Here is a 13,040-nt window from a genome sequence, read left to right on the forward strand (position 1 = left end):
GAATGATATCACATTATGCACACCATCTAAAGTTTTTTTTTTTTTTTTTTTTTTTTTTTTTTGCAACAAGCAAACATGCTCTGCAACTTGTGTTGCTCTAATGGGGCGCCAGCCACAGAAGCTGTGTGGTTACTGTGTTTCATTGAATAGGAAGTGTATTTAATTACTCAGGATGTATGATTTTTCAGCTGCCACATTTACAAGCTGCTTATCCATTATTCATATGGAACAGAAGATATAGATAGATAGATATAGATAGATAGATATAGATATATCTATATATATATATAGAGAGAGAGAGAGAGAGAGAGAGATATATGAGATATGACTGTCTGTCTGTGAAAAGCACTTAATAAATACACTTTACTTACTTACTTTAGTTGTTCACACAAAGCATAAAGGTTAAAAAAAACAATATATACAGTGTTATCTTCATTTTAGATTTCAAAAAGTATTTTCGGCTCCCAGTGTTTTCTTTTGCGTGGAAACCGGGTCCAAGTGGCTCTTTGGGTGTTAAAGGTTGCTGACCCCTGGACTAAACCAAGTAGTGAATGTTCCCTTGCATGAAAGACTGAGAGGAATCGTTACTCACTCTGACCACTCAGTCACGTAGCAAAACATGAGACGGCGAGCGTGATAGGGCAGCCAGCAGACCACAAAGGCTATGACCACAGCTCCTGAACACAAGGAAGAGGGGAAGCATTAGAAACCAGTAACTAGGCAAACAGACACAGAAAAACAGAAAATTGATTTGTTAATGGAAAATACTCATTTGCACACTGTGCAGGATGTTGACACAAGTAATTAGGAATCAGGCTTAAACAAATGCTTTGATTGTTGATTTATATCAAGGACATCAGAACAAAGAAACCAGTGAATTTGTTTGATTTAAAAGATCAACAGAACAGTATTGTGACAGTGTCTATAAATGTCCTGTACACATCACTGAAATTATTTTTCAGTTGAATTTTTGAAATCAAAAACCACATGGATTGAATCCAGTATCTCCTGCCATAATTTGTTAACAACCAGATGATTTATTTTGTAATAAAAGACAGACCTTTTTTATGGATATTGGAAATTTCCTGTACTGATTATTTATCATGTTCATGATGACGCACTATGTCAACCAGCTGGCAAATATTTCAGTTTCACTTAAAACTCAGAGTAGATAATGCAGTAGGAGTATTTCTGATCCAAAAGGGACTCATACACTGTCAAAAAATATTCAGGTAGAATATTCATTTTTAATAACTGGACAGGATCATAAATGTTCTGCTCAAACCAACACAGAGAGACTGAGACAATAAACACTATTATCAGCACTATGTGCTTAATTTATTTGATTAATTTACCCCTTTTTCCTGCAGATCTTTGAAGCTCGACCAGTCTGTTTCTGTTTTTATGGAACCTCCATAATTGCTATAGTGATTACTATACTACCGAAGTATAGTATTTGAGTAGCCCTTAGCTCATGCAAATGTTTATCTTATGTGGACCTTGTGGTTAAGTTTGTATAATTCAATACTTGAAAAATGTATGTAAAAGTCAGACAGAACAAAAGAACCATTAATATTAGGTATATTTAAATTAGTTGTACATCATCAGTTGCGATATATATGACTAAAATCCTTGTAAGAAAATTGATGAAATAAACTCAGTAAATAGCCTTCAGAGACTGAGAGAATGATACAAGAGTTTATTGATAAAAGTTGAGCAAGGGAATTTACATATAGAAAAAAAGTGCAACGAACCCCAAGATTACTACTTTGCTGGATTCCATCCAACAGATTACATAAATACCCTCAGAACTCATCACCACACAAGGGTATTTGATTTGGAGTAACACAGGAGGGAAGAAAGACTCCTAGTTCAGTATTCTTTGGTCACTGGATACAGCATACTGGGGACCACTGTATTTGACCATATGGAAAAACTGCTTTGACGACCTCTTAAATCTTGCAAAATGCTGTCAGTGTCAGTGTCACATAAACTCCTTTTTTCCAAAAGAGTAAAGTACCTAGAGTAGTAGTAGTAAAGACTTGGCAGTTTGTCTTGCAACCGGAAGATTGCCGGCTCGAGCCCCAGCTCGGACAGTCTCGGTCGTTGTGTCCTTGGGCAAGACACTTCACCTACCGCCTACTGGTGATGGCCAGAGGGGCCGATGGTGCGATATGGCAGCCTCACTTCTGTCAGTCTGCCCCAGAGCAGCTGTGGCTACAACTGTAGCTTGCCTCCACCAGTGTGTGAATGTGAGAGTGAATGAATAGTGGAACTGTACAGCGCTTTGAGGGCCCGAAAAGCGCTATATAAATGCAATCCATTATTACCTAGATATGGCTGACAATTAAAGTTGAAAGCATAAATGTGAAACTTGCATTGGATCTCAGCTATAGCTAGGCATTATCCCCAAATAGCAGATTACTGTATACCTAACATGTAAGTTCACATCTCAGACAACCTCACCTGGACCACCAACACCACCTCCATCACCAAAAACGCCCAGCAGCGCCTCCACTTCCTGAGATGTCTGAAGCGGGCCAACCTCTCTCTTCCCACCCTCACTATGTTCTACAGGGGGACAATAGAGAGTGTTCTGACCAGCTGCATCTCCGTGTGGTTTGGAAACTGCAATGTTGATGATCTCAGCAAACTACAACGGATTGTTAAAGCAGCTACCAAGATCATTGGAACATCTCTCCCTCTGCTACAGTCATCTTTCAAATCGCTGCATCAGTAAGGCCTCAGGCATCGTGCTCGACCCGTCACACCCCTCACATGGACTCTTTTCTCTCCTCCCATCAGGCAGACGCTACCGCAGCATCGGGGCCAGATCCATCAGACTCCTGAACTCACTACCAGCCCCCCCCCCCCCACCCCCACCACACACACCCACACAATCTGTTAACTGACTTTTTTCGCACTTTGCACACCACTACCTCTGTAAGACACGCTACTCTATGTGTAGCATCCCTGGCTGAATGATGGTCTCTTATACTGATGCTTCACAGAGGTTTTATTGGAAAGGTTTTTATTGAAACATTCAGTGAAGACACCGTAAGAGCTAGGAGCAAAACAAAACCAGCAATATTAATACCATAACATCAAAGGAAACAAATTTCTCCTGCTCACATATAGCATTTACATCAAATTTACATCACTCAATTCATTATATCACCTCACTAACTTACAACTACACATAAAGGTCAAGGTTAACAACATAAACTCTATTAAACGGCATTTTGATTGCATGTAACTTATTCCGTTAAAGGAAACATTAACAAACCTTGTGCCACTGTCAGCCAGGTACTAATTGGCAAAGTAAACGTACATATTTTTCACTTTAAGGCACACTATTTACCATATCCTAAAAGAAACGTTACTAACAGCCCTTTAACGGTTTTGTGCCAGTTTCCTGTTTCAAAATAAAAGCATGGGTTTCAAAATAAAACCGAAGTGCCTTTCAAACAAATGTAAAAAATATTTACCAAATTTAAAGGTCATTTACACTATGGACAATTTATGCTGCCCTATGAACAATCTTATTCACTCTGGGTTGAACTGGGTTTACAAGCTGCTACACTGGTCACTTTAAACCACACCAACTGTAAATTGTAAATTCTAATTGTAACTCTCAAGCGGATATTTATTTATTTTCTTCTCATTTTTATATCTATTTATTAGCTTGCTTTGCACTGATGAAACCAGAGCCTCATCATCTCATCTCTCTGTATGCTGGACTGGATATAGCAGAGATGACAATAAAGTTTACTTTAACTTTGACTTTGACTTAATGAATGAATGAATGAATGAATGAATGAATGAATGAATGAATGAATGATTGTTTTTACTTTTACTGTAAAGATCAGTGAAAGTGTAAGTTTCTTGAAAAGTATAGACATGTGTGTACTTAGTGATGAAACATTAATGTAACATTAAATATGTGAAGATTGTTATTTTGGTCTTTGGGTCAGGCCATTTTGAAATTGTAGAGCTTGTTAGCGTTGTGTTATGGTAAGCTGTCAACAGGTTTTGGACCCATTATGCAGGACTCAGGAAATGGGCAAAGTGAAAACACCTGGGAAGCACAGCTGAACAGCTATTCCACAGTCACCTACTCCACAGGTGAGGGCAGCCATGGCCAAGTCCTCCTCTGCACCGGAATCTGTTCCTTGAGTGGAGGCAACTGGTATCTGGCCTGTTCCTGCGCCTGTCCCTGTTCCTAGGGTGGGGACAGCTGACACTCAGCCTGTCATTGCACCCACTGGGAGGGGGTGGCTGGTGTTCGGCAAGCACCAGCACTGTATCCATTCCCATGAGGAAAATGGCCAACACTCCACAGTAGCCTTAGCTGTGGAGTCGTGTGCAGGGGGTGTGATCTGCACAACTTTAGCCAACTCCGCCTCCACCTGTCTCAGCTGGGAGCTCAGCTGAGCAGTCTCATTGTTCTGTCTCTGCTGAGAGCTTGAGCGAGCCGACCCAGCCGCCTGCGTCATCTGCTGGGAACTCAGGCAAGCTTATCCAGCCAGATATGACCTCCACATCTTCACATCACCATCTGGTTCTGCTCCAACAGAGCTCTTCTCATCCTGTTCCACTAGAGGTTTCTGTGCAGTCTGGTCCAGCCATGTTTCCACCAGAGGTCGTTGCGCTGTCTGGTCTGCACGCCTGCCAGATCACATCCTGCGCGGAATGCATGTCCACATCCTGCTCAGCCACAGCCTGCACGTACTCCTTCTCCTCCTCGGCCATCAAACAACCACACCATCACAGGCCAACTTCCAGGCCACCTGAAGTTTTATTTGGCGCCGCCATCGTCCTCCAGATCTGTGGGCTAAGGAGCCTCACCATCAAGGAGAAACCCCAGACCTGCCCTGGAGTTGCCGCCGCTTCCCATGTGATCGGCCTCCTGAATCATCTCATCGCTGCTGCTTCTTATAAGGCTTTTGTATTTTTAAAATGTTTTAATGCTTTGTATCTTGTTCTATTTAATCTCAACAAGCCCCTAAAACAGTCTGTGATCACTGTCGGCCTCTCTCAGTTTTTATTACCGCTAATCATTTTAAAGTTTAGTTTAGATTGCATTTGTCCCTGACCATCGGGAACCGTTAACGTTAACTTTTATCGAGTGGAAAAAAGTTAGCGTTCATCCTCCAGCTTCACTGTTTATATTATGCTAAAATAGCTATGTCGCTAGTGATCACGTAGCACATTGTTTTATACCAGCTAGCCAAACTTCAGTAACCCTACGAATGCCACTGCTGTTTAGTTCTGTCTTCATTTATGTCAGAAGTGATAGCAGAGCTGTAAGTTTTAAGTGTTTCAGAAATCCCTCAGTCTGAACATGGTATATTATATTTAGATGGAAACTAGCAAGCTAACTCCCTGCTAACTTCCAACTCCATTAAATTTAATAAAATCTGTTTTCATGGATGCCTGGATGTTAAACTTAATTATTACACCCGGTAGAGCAGCCACACTGATCATTTTATTACAGATGAAAGAATTTAGACAGTTTTTCAACTCTCAGTGATGCTGCAGTGATTGTTTTACTTAGGGACCTGCAGCAGAGTTTGGGCCCAGACACAGCTAATGACGTCAGACTTAAAGACCTGATAGTTATAACTTGGTATTTTAAAGATTGGTGGTTCAATTCCTGGCTCCTCCAGTCCGCATGCCAAGCATGCAAGAGACTGAACCCCAAGTTACTTTCTGATACATTCATCAGAGTCTGACTGTTAGAAGGAAGGCACTAACGTATAGAAAAAGTGCTTGTGTGAATAAAGCACTTTGAGTGCTCAAGTAGACTAAAGTGCTTTATAAGAACCAGTCCATTTACTTGTGTGACACAGACTTGACATCAGGCTGAACTCATTGATTTCACCACAAAGCATTTTTATTCAGATTTCATTGTTTTGGAGTAACCTGTAAGAATGAAAAGTTAGTGATACAGCAAAGTTTGTGATCTCCCTAGGTTAATTATCTATTACCTCAAAATCCCAGTGTGGCTGAATAATTGGTGGCAGTTGCTGCTGATAATGCCTACTGTTGTCATTTATGTCTGCTGGTTAGCAGCTTCTTAAAGATCCCCGCTGTCATATCCAGAATGCAACATAACGCATGTAGTTAAAGAAACCTCTCTAAACAGTGTTTATTGTTCTCTGTTATTTCCTATCACTGCATGATAGGCAGGCAACAGAACATAGACCCCAAAGATATTCAAGTGCTGATTTTTATGTCTGTGAGTAGAGATTATTACTGGGTCAAACATACATTTACTCTTTTATATCTCTGGGTATGAGATTCTGTCTACAGCAGGTGATTGATAGTCCTTTGTTTTCCATCCTTTTGTGCCCTGTTAAGAAATACTTGTCTCACAATATCCCGCAAAGTTGGCAACACTTAACATTGATATTTTTGTTGTTGATTCCTCAGTGGGTGTAATAACATCCGCTGTTTGTTGAGACAAGCCTCAACAGGGCAATTTCCTGTCTTTCCATAACCTTAAGTACATAAACAAACTGAAGAAGTAAAAACAGTGTGCATTTGTGTGTGCATGAGTTGTTGTCCCCACACCATGAACAATACCTTACCACATTAGTTATGGTTGTGTTCTAAATTAGTCTCCAGAAAATGAATTTAAATTAATGTAACGTCCTGCTATCATGCATACATGAACATGTTTATTTATGCGTGTTTGCATTACACCCATATAGTCAATCAATAAGTCAGAGGCAGATCTTTTTTCTCTGTAGTCTCCAGCACAATGACAACGTAGTCCTCAGCATTCTGCTCATTACTATTTGTCACTGTCAATACGTCTGTTCAGCAATTCTGAAACCATGGTACCTTCCTCGGTCATGGCTTTTTTATTCATATTGCTAAGTAGAACTTAACCATAGTACTATGGTGAAGAGTAAGCTCAAATATTTGGAACCGTACTTGTCTAATAAGGTCGTCTGCAACCTTCCACCCCCCACCCCCAACTCTGGCTCACCAATCCCTGGGGCCCAATGTGTAGATTCCTAACTACCACTGTGCAAATACACAAACAAAAGAAAAGTGTACTCACTCTTTTGGACAGATTTATCTGAGTGTCGATAAAATTTAGTACACACTAAATTATCTGGAGGGGCATTTGTGAATAATAAATTGTACATTATAAATAGAGGTAGGCATGTTGGTAAACATAAAATACATTTATGATTATATATATATATATATATATATATATATATATATATATATATATATATATATATATATATATATATATATATATATATAATATAAAAAAAAAAACATAACCTGTGAAACAGTTCTGGTGTGTGTAAAAGTCTTTCTCATCTTATCCCCACCTTTTTGGACTTCACTTGAAAGCATGTTTCCCTTATAAATAAAAAGTTATGTTGTTTTTATAATTATATAAGGTTAACGTCATGGTCCTGGGTCGGTGACCCAGCGTTTTGAGTTTATTGTTATTATTTTCTACTTTCTTCTGCTTTTTATATTAGTTCTTAGGGTTTGGTTCTGGTGTTCAGTGTTTTATTATCCCTACCTGTGTCTTCCCCTTGTGCTCTGTTCGTTTGTGTTGTAAAACAGTCTGTGAGTTTCCTGTTTTACTTTGAAGGTTTGTGTCTCGTCGTGTTTAATTAGGTTCAGCTGTGTTCCCCTCTGGTGTATCATTCCCTCATTTCCTTGTGTGTATTTATAGTGTGTGTGTCTGCCTGTGCTCCTCGTGGGTTCGTCTGTGTTATTCTGTGTTAATCAGTGTTTCTCCGCCTCTCTCTGCCTCTCTCTGCCCTGCTCTGCCCTGCTTTCTCCGTATCATCCTGTGTCCTTAGGTTTGTTTATTAGTTTTTCCCAGTTTAGGTTTACGTTTGGTTCAGCCCTCGCTTTTGTTATGTATTGTGCACTGTAAATAAACTCACTCACATCATTGCTGCTGTCTGCTACTTGGATCCTCCTTTTCATCACCACACGACTGCTGCCCCAGCCGTGACAGTTAACTTATGAAACTTATAAGTATTCATGAATACTTCCTCACTGTGTTTATGTACTTGTAAGCTTGAGCTGATCAACCTGTAAAGTCAAAGAATATGACCGTTAGAGCTTGTTCCAGTCAGTGATAGGTACATCCTTCCTGTCCCCTTGGTATTCCCAACACGTTCTCATCCCAAAGCGTAACATATTATGCCATGTGAGAAATCGTCGGTATGTTACGTTTTTGGCCACCCAACACGTCTCTATGTTACACGTTTGGAAACGTCAGGAAACATGAGAACCATTTGGAATGAATCTACATGTACATTTCGTTTTACTTTATCATCATTAATTACTTTGGAAAACACTACCTAATATGATCAAGACTGTGGTTAAGATCGGGGTTAGGGCTGGAATACACTGCTGGAACAAGTGTTACCGCCGGGAGCGTCATTCTATTGGATTCCATCCACAATCCAGCGCATATCATAGGGATGCAGAAGGTTACCTTTCGCGTTCCTATGGGACGCCTCGGGATGTGACAAATCGTTGCTATGTTACGCGTCGGATTGAGAATGGTCAGAGTTTTATTTTATTTTATTTTATTTTTTTACATTTTATTCTTTGTTTATGTGAATAGGTCTCTTTATTTTATTCCATCTATTTCCATCCATTTATTTTATTCCATCTATGCCTTTAAAATGAAGTGAGAGCTACAGCCTTCCTCATAGTGCTCTGGCCTAGCCCATTAGATTTGCAGATGTTTAGATTTGGTTCTTGTTTTCTGACAAATGATCAATTTCTGGAAAACCTCGATTGTAGGCTGGTGAATTGTTATTAACTTGAGTGAGCCATGTTTTGTTCTGCTACTGTGCTAAGTACACACACACGCACATGCACACACACACAGGCATAGAGTGATATCTGATGAACATATGAGAGAAGGCAGTATGACCATAAAGAACTGAAAATTGCAGTAGAGTGTCACTCTATACTGAAATAGAATGAGTTGGGGGAGTATTTGCTCTGTATGGCTGTTTATCCTGCATTAAAATTAGAATAACACTTGGAAGACCCCTACAATTCTAAAAGCTTCAAAATGTAAAGCTATATATATGTATATATTTCAAAAAGCATTGTAAATTGTAGGTTGTTAGATGTTAGATACATAAATGTGAGCATTAAAAAAGTAAATTACAGCTAAACCAAACAAACCAAATTTATTTGAAGAAAAATAAGATCAAAAATTGAAATTCAAGTACTGAACAAGTCTCTGACCACCAATATTAATAATGACCCAATTCAAAGTTCTACCAAAAGCAAGCACAGATAATGTACTGGCAATGCTGGGAAGGCAACTGAAATCTTCTGGGTGATGGGTGATAAAGGCAGAAACATCAGTGACAAAACCCTGTGGGCAGATTTCATGAATCTTTACTAGATTTGTGTTTTTTGTAATAAAAGCTTTTTTTGAATTGTCAATGATGAAACAAAGACAGGTTATGTTTTGACTGGGTTCAGAATTTGGACCTATTCAACTGTAATTATCGCACACACATATGAAGAATAGTTCTAATTAAGTAAAGGACATGGAGTGGGAGTAAAAGGAAGGGAGGGACTGGTCTGTTCTCATAACCCAAGACCACATTATATGTGAGACATATTACAACTAAGATTTGCCTGTCTCTGTATGATAATGATAGCACTCTCAGTCAGAACAGTACAAGAAATCATTACAAAATGTATTTTTTCTGTATTTAATTTGCCTGACATTATCCAGCTAATTGGATTGTCACTAAAGTGCAACATTACTTTGAGTACAGCAGGACAGATCACAGCAACTACTGCTATAATTGGGAATATTAGAAAAAATGGAACCCATTTGAATACAACGTTCCCCCTTGATCCAGTTAAGTTTGAAAGTCATTCTGTGATTTGACAAAGTGGGTCCGAAGAATGAAAATTGAATTATTATAGAAAGACATTATATGTTTTATTACACAGTGAATTTTTCATGAAATGCCAGAGATCAGGTATCATGTGTCGTTTCATCAAACAGGGGACAAAAAATATTTTCAATGACTCTCAAATAAATGGAAATATATATTCCAGGGTTTTTTGCCAGTGTCATACGAGCCAGGTATTAAGTGAACCAGGCCCAGTCAGTTAAACCACTGCACCCTTCCTGAGCTATGGGTAGAGGAGGTAGAGCAGGTCATCTGCCAATTGCAAAGTTGGTCGTTTGATCCCTAGCTACTCCAGTCTGCATGCCAAATATCCTTATGCAAGATACTAACCCCACGTTGCTCTCTGATGCATTCATCAGAGTATAAATATGGGTGAATGATAGAAAGTAATGACATAGAAAAAAAAGCATAGAAAAAAGTGCTTGTATGACTGAGGCAAGTTGTGTAAACTGCTCTGAGTGCTAAGACAGAGTAGAAAACTGCCATGTAAGAACCAGTTCTTTTAGAAAATGTGTGTATGAAGTAGCTGGCTGTGCTAGTTGAATATGACTCCTATCAGGAAAAATGCTTCTGGAAATTCTGCTGTTTCTTTTAATGGGTGAAATCAAAATATCCTTTTTTTTTTTTTTTTTTTTACAATTTCTCTGAGCAGTGTATGGTCTGACCTTGGGGAGAATTTCTTGGGACTTCCACTCCTGGGAAGATTAGAAACTTCCATTTGTGAATAATCTTTCTCATTGTAGAATGAGAGACTTGAAATTATTTGGAAAGAAGCTTCTAACCATTCCCAGATTGATGGGTGGCAAAGACCTGAATGCTTCAGAACAGCAAAATGCAAAAACCTCTGCTTTATATTTACTGATGATCAGTTAATCAAGTGCACCTGATTAGCAGTACCTGGTTGCTAGTTACCCTTGTAATTTCTATGGAAGCAATAAAGTCTACTTTTTCACACAGTGCTTCTTTGCTTCGGCTTGTGTGTGCCCAACTGCTGAGGATTTTATTTTTAATTATGTCCTGATGTGTAAAGTCTTAATAAAGAAAGAAGGTGTACTTTTTTTTTTTCATACAGCTGCATTTTATTGACCACAACTATTGACAACATGGTAAATAATTGTCAGAAGAACAATTGTTACCACACAGAAATTACATTTTTGGACTAGAGCTGTAAAGGCTGGATTATCTCAAAATATTACAGATAGGCCACTTCAGAATCTGGACTCTAATAAAATTTTTTAACAGTTTTTCATTTTGCCTCTGTCCATTTTAAGTAGGCCAGGAGAAGACAGCAACATTTCTGGAAGATGCTTTTTTATCAGAGCTTAAACCTGCATTTGTGGATTGCACAGAGAGCTGTGTTCATAAACAGTGTTTTCTAGAAGTGTTTCTGACCCCATGTAATGATTTACATGCCAGAATCGTGCTGCATGAGGGCCCAACTATAACAGGCATCCAGTATTTATTTTCAGACTTGTCCCTTGCACGTAGAGATGTGACATTCATAGTCTTCTTGAGGAACATTATTCTGAAATGGATTCATAATCTGTAGGTGCGTTTTTTTTTTGTAGATTGGTGAACGGCTGCCTATTTTTCTTGGAGAAACTCTGAGATGTCCTTTTTATACCTGATCGTGTTGCCAATTAACCTAATTAGGAGCAAAATCTGATTCCAGTGGTTTTTATCAAACTCAAAATATGCCAACAGTTTTTATGATTATGCTTAAACATTTGGGGTTTTTTTTGTTGTATTTTGAATAGAATATGGGTTTAAGATAACCACTGCATCCTGTTTTTATTTACATTTTACAGTGTCCCAACTTTTTCACAAGTAGACTATGGATAGTGACATAAGTTTTGTCACTGTGGACAAAAAAAGTTAATTGTAGTAATGCTGCATTGAATCAGTGAAGGCTTCTCTCAGCTGTGAATCTCAAAAGCTTTGTACACATCAGTGGAATTGCTTGTGCCAAAAGTAAAATGATTGCAGACAACAATACAAATAACCATTAGTTTTAAATATAGATATAAATTAAACTTGACTAAATCACAGAGTGTGATAGATGTGGATTAGATTATTTGACAGGCTAGTGGTGGGTAAGTGATGCACTCCCTTAATTTTAAGTTTAACTAATCATTTTTAAATATATTTGGTTGTTCTAAGACAGTATTAAATGGAAATAATCCATTCTCTGGTTTACTTTATGATGGGGAAAGAAAAGGGGCAGTTAAGCGAAACTGAAGGCTAATGAAAATACGTTAACAAACATTTGTAGTTGTTGTCTAACACAAAAGTTGCTCATGCTTAGGACCAGTCTTGTGTACAGCCAAGATCACCCTGAAATAACATCATTAGATTGCATGTAGTTTGTTGTGAGACTGTCACTGTTGAAGTTTAGCATTTTGTAATGATGAAAATCGAGGAAATTTTAACAGCAGGAATCCACCGGGAAATTTTAGGTGTAGGTGTAGTCATAAAAAGATGTTGGAAGACATGTTCAAAAGGGTTGTTTCTTCGGGTCTCCGATGATGACTATTTGCAGCTCATAATTCATCCACATTTGATTAAAAGGATACGTCTAAGGATAAGCCTCCTTTGAATCATTTGCAGGGCTGGAGTGATGGGTGTGTGGATCACTGACAGACTGATGAAGCTGCTGAGTTAATGCAGGTGGATATCGATAAAGTGCACATGCTTGCGTGCATGGAAGCTTAGTGAGTTTTATGCCTCTCATAGTGGGTGATGGAGTGTACCCAAGCACAAAAGGTTGAGGACAGCTTAACAGGCTATTAATATCCTCCAAAGCTTGAAGTCTGTTAACACCAGCATCTAAAATCCAAGGCTATATCGTAACATTTTGTGAACATTTCTCATTTATTTAAAAAATGTTGGTCTTCATAGTGATAACCTTGTCATATAAGTAAATCTGTATCATTTAATTTTCAAGCTGAACATTGGCTATGATAAAAGAACACCACTGCACTAAAACCTCTGCAAATGGTGTCAAATAAATCCTGGTAATTTGTAATTCAATCTTTTTTTCTTTTTTTTTAATCAGGGAGTGAACCATGACTGGTAATTGCTTAAAGCTTT

The 13,040-nt window shown here is 38.6% G+C and overlaps 1 protein-coding gene across 1 annotated transcript in view; it reads right to left on the bottom strand.

The window, feature by feature from the left end:
- Nucleotides 1–13,040, bottom strand: part of ntsr1 (neurotensin receptor 1 (high affinity)) — an 86,285-nt gene that overhangs the window by 20,403 nt on the left and 52,842 nt on the right. Inside the window, exon 3 of the mRNA XM_040013870.1 lies at nt 593–677. Within this exon, the coding sequence (XP_039869804.1) occupies nt 593–677 (85 nt within the window). The remainder of the gene's footprint in view (nt 1–592; nt 678–13,040) is intronic.

The sequence above is a fragment of the Simochromis diagramma genome, unplaced genomic scaffold, assembly GCF_900408965.1.
Source record: "Simochromis diagramma unplaced genomic scaffold, fSimDia1.1 OVJJ01000705.1, whole genome shotgun sequence".
Lineage (NCBI taxonomy): Eukaryota > Metazoa > Chordata > Actinopteri > Cichliformes > Cichlidae > Simochromis > Simochromis diagramma.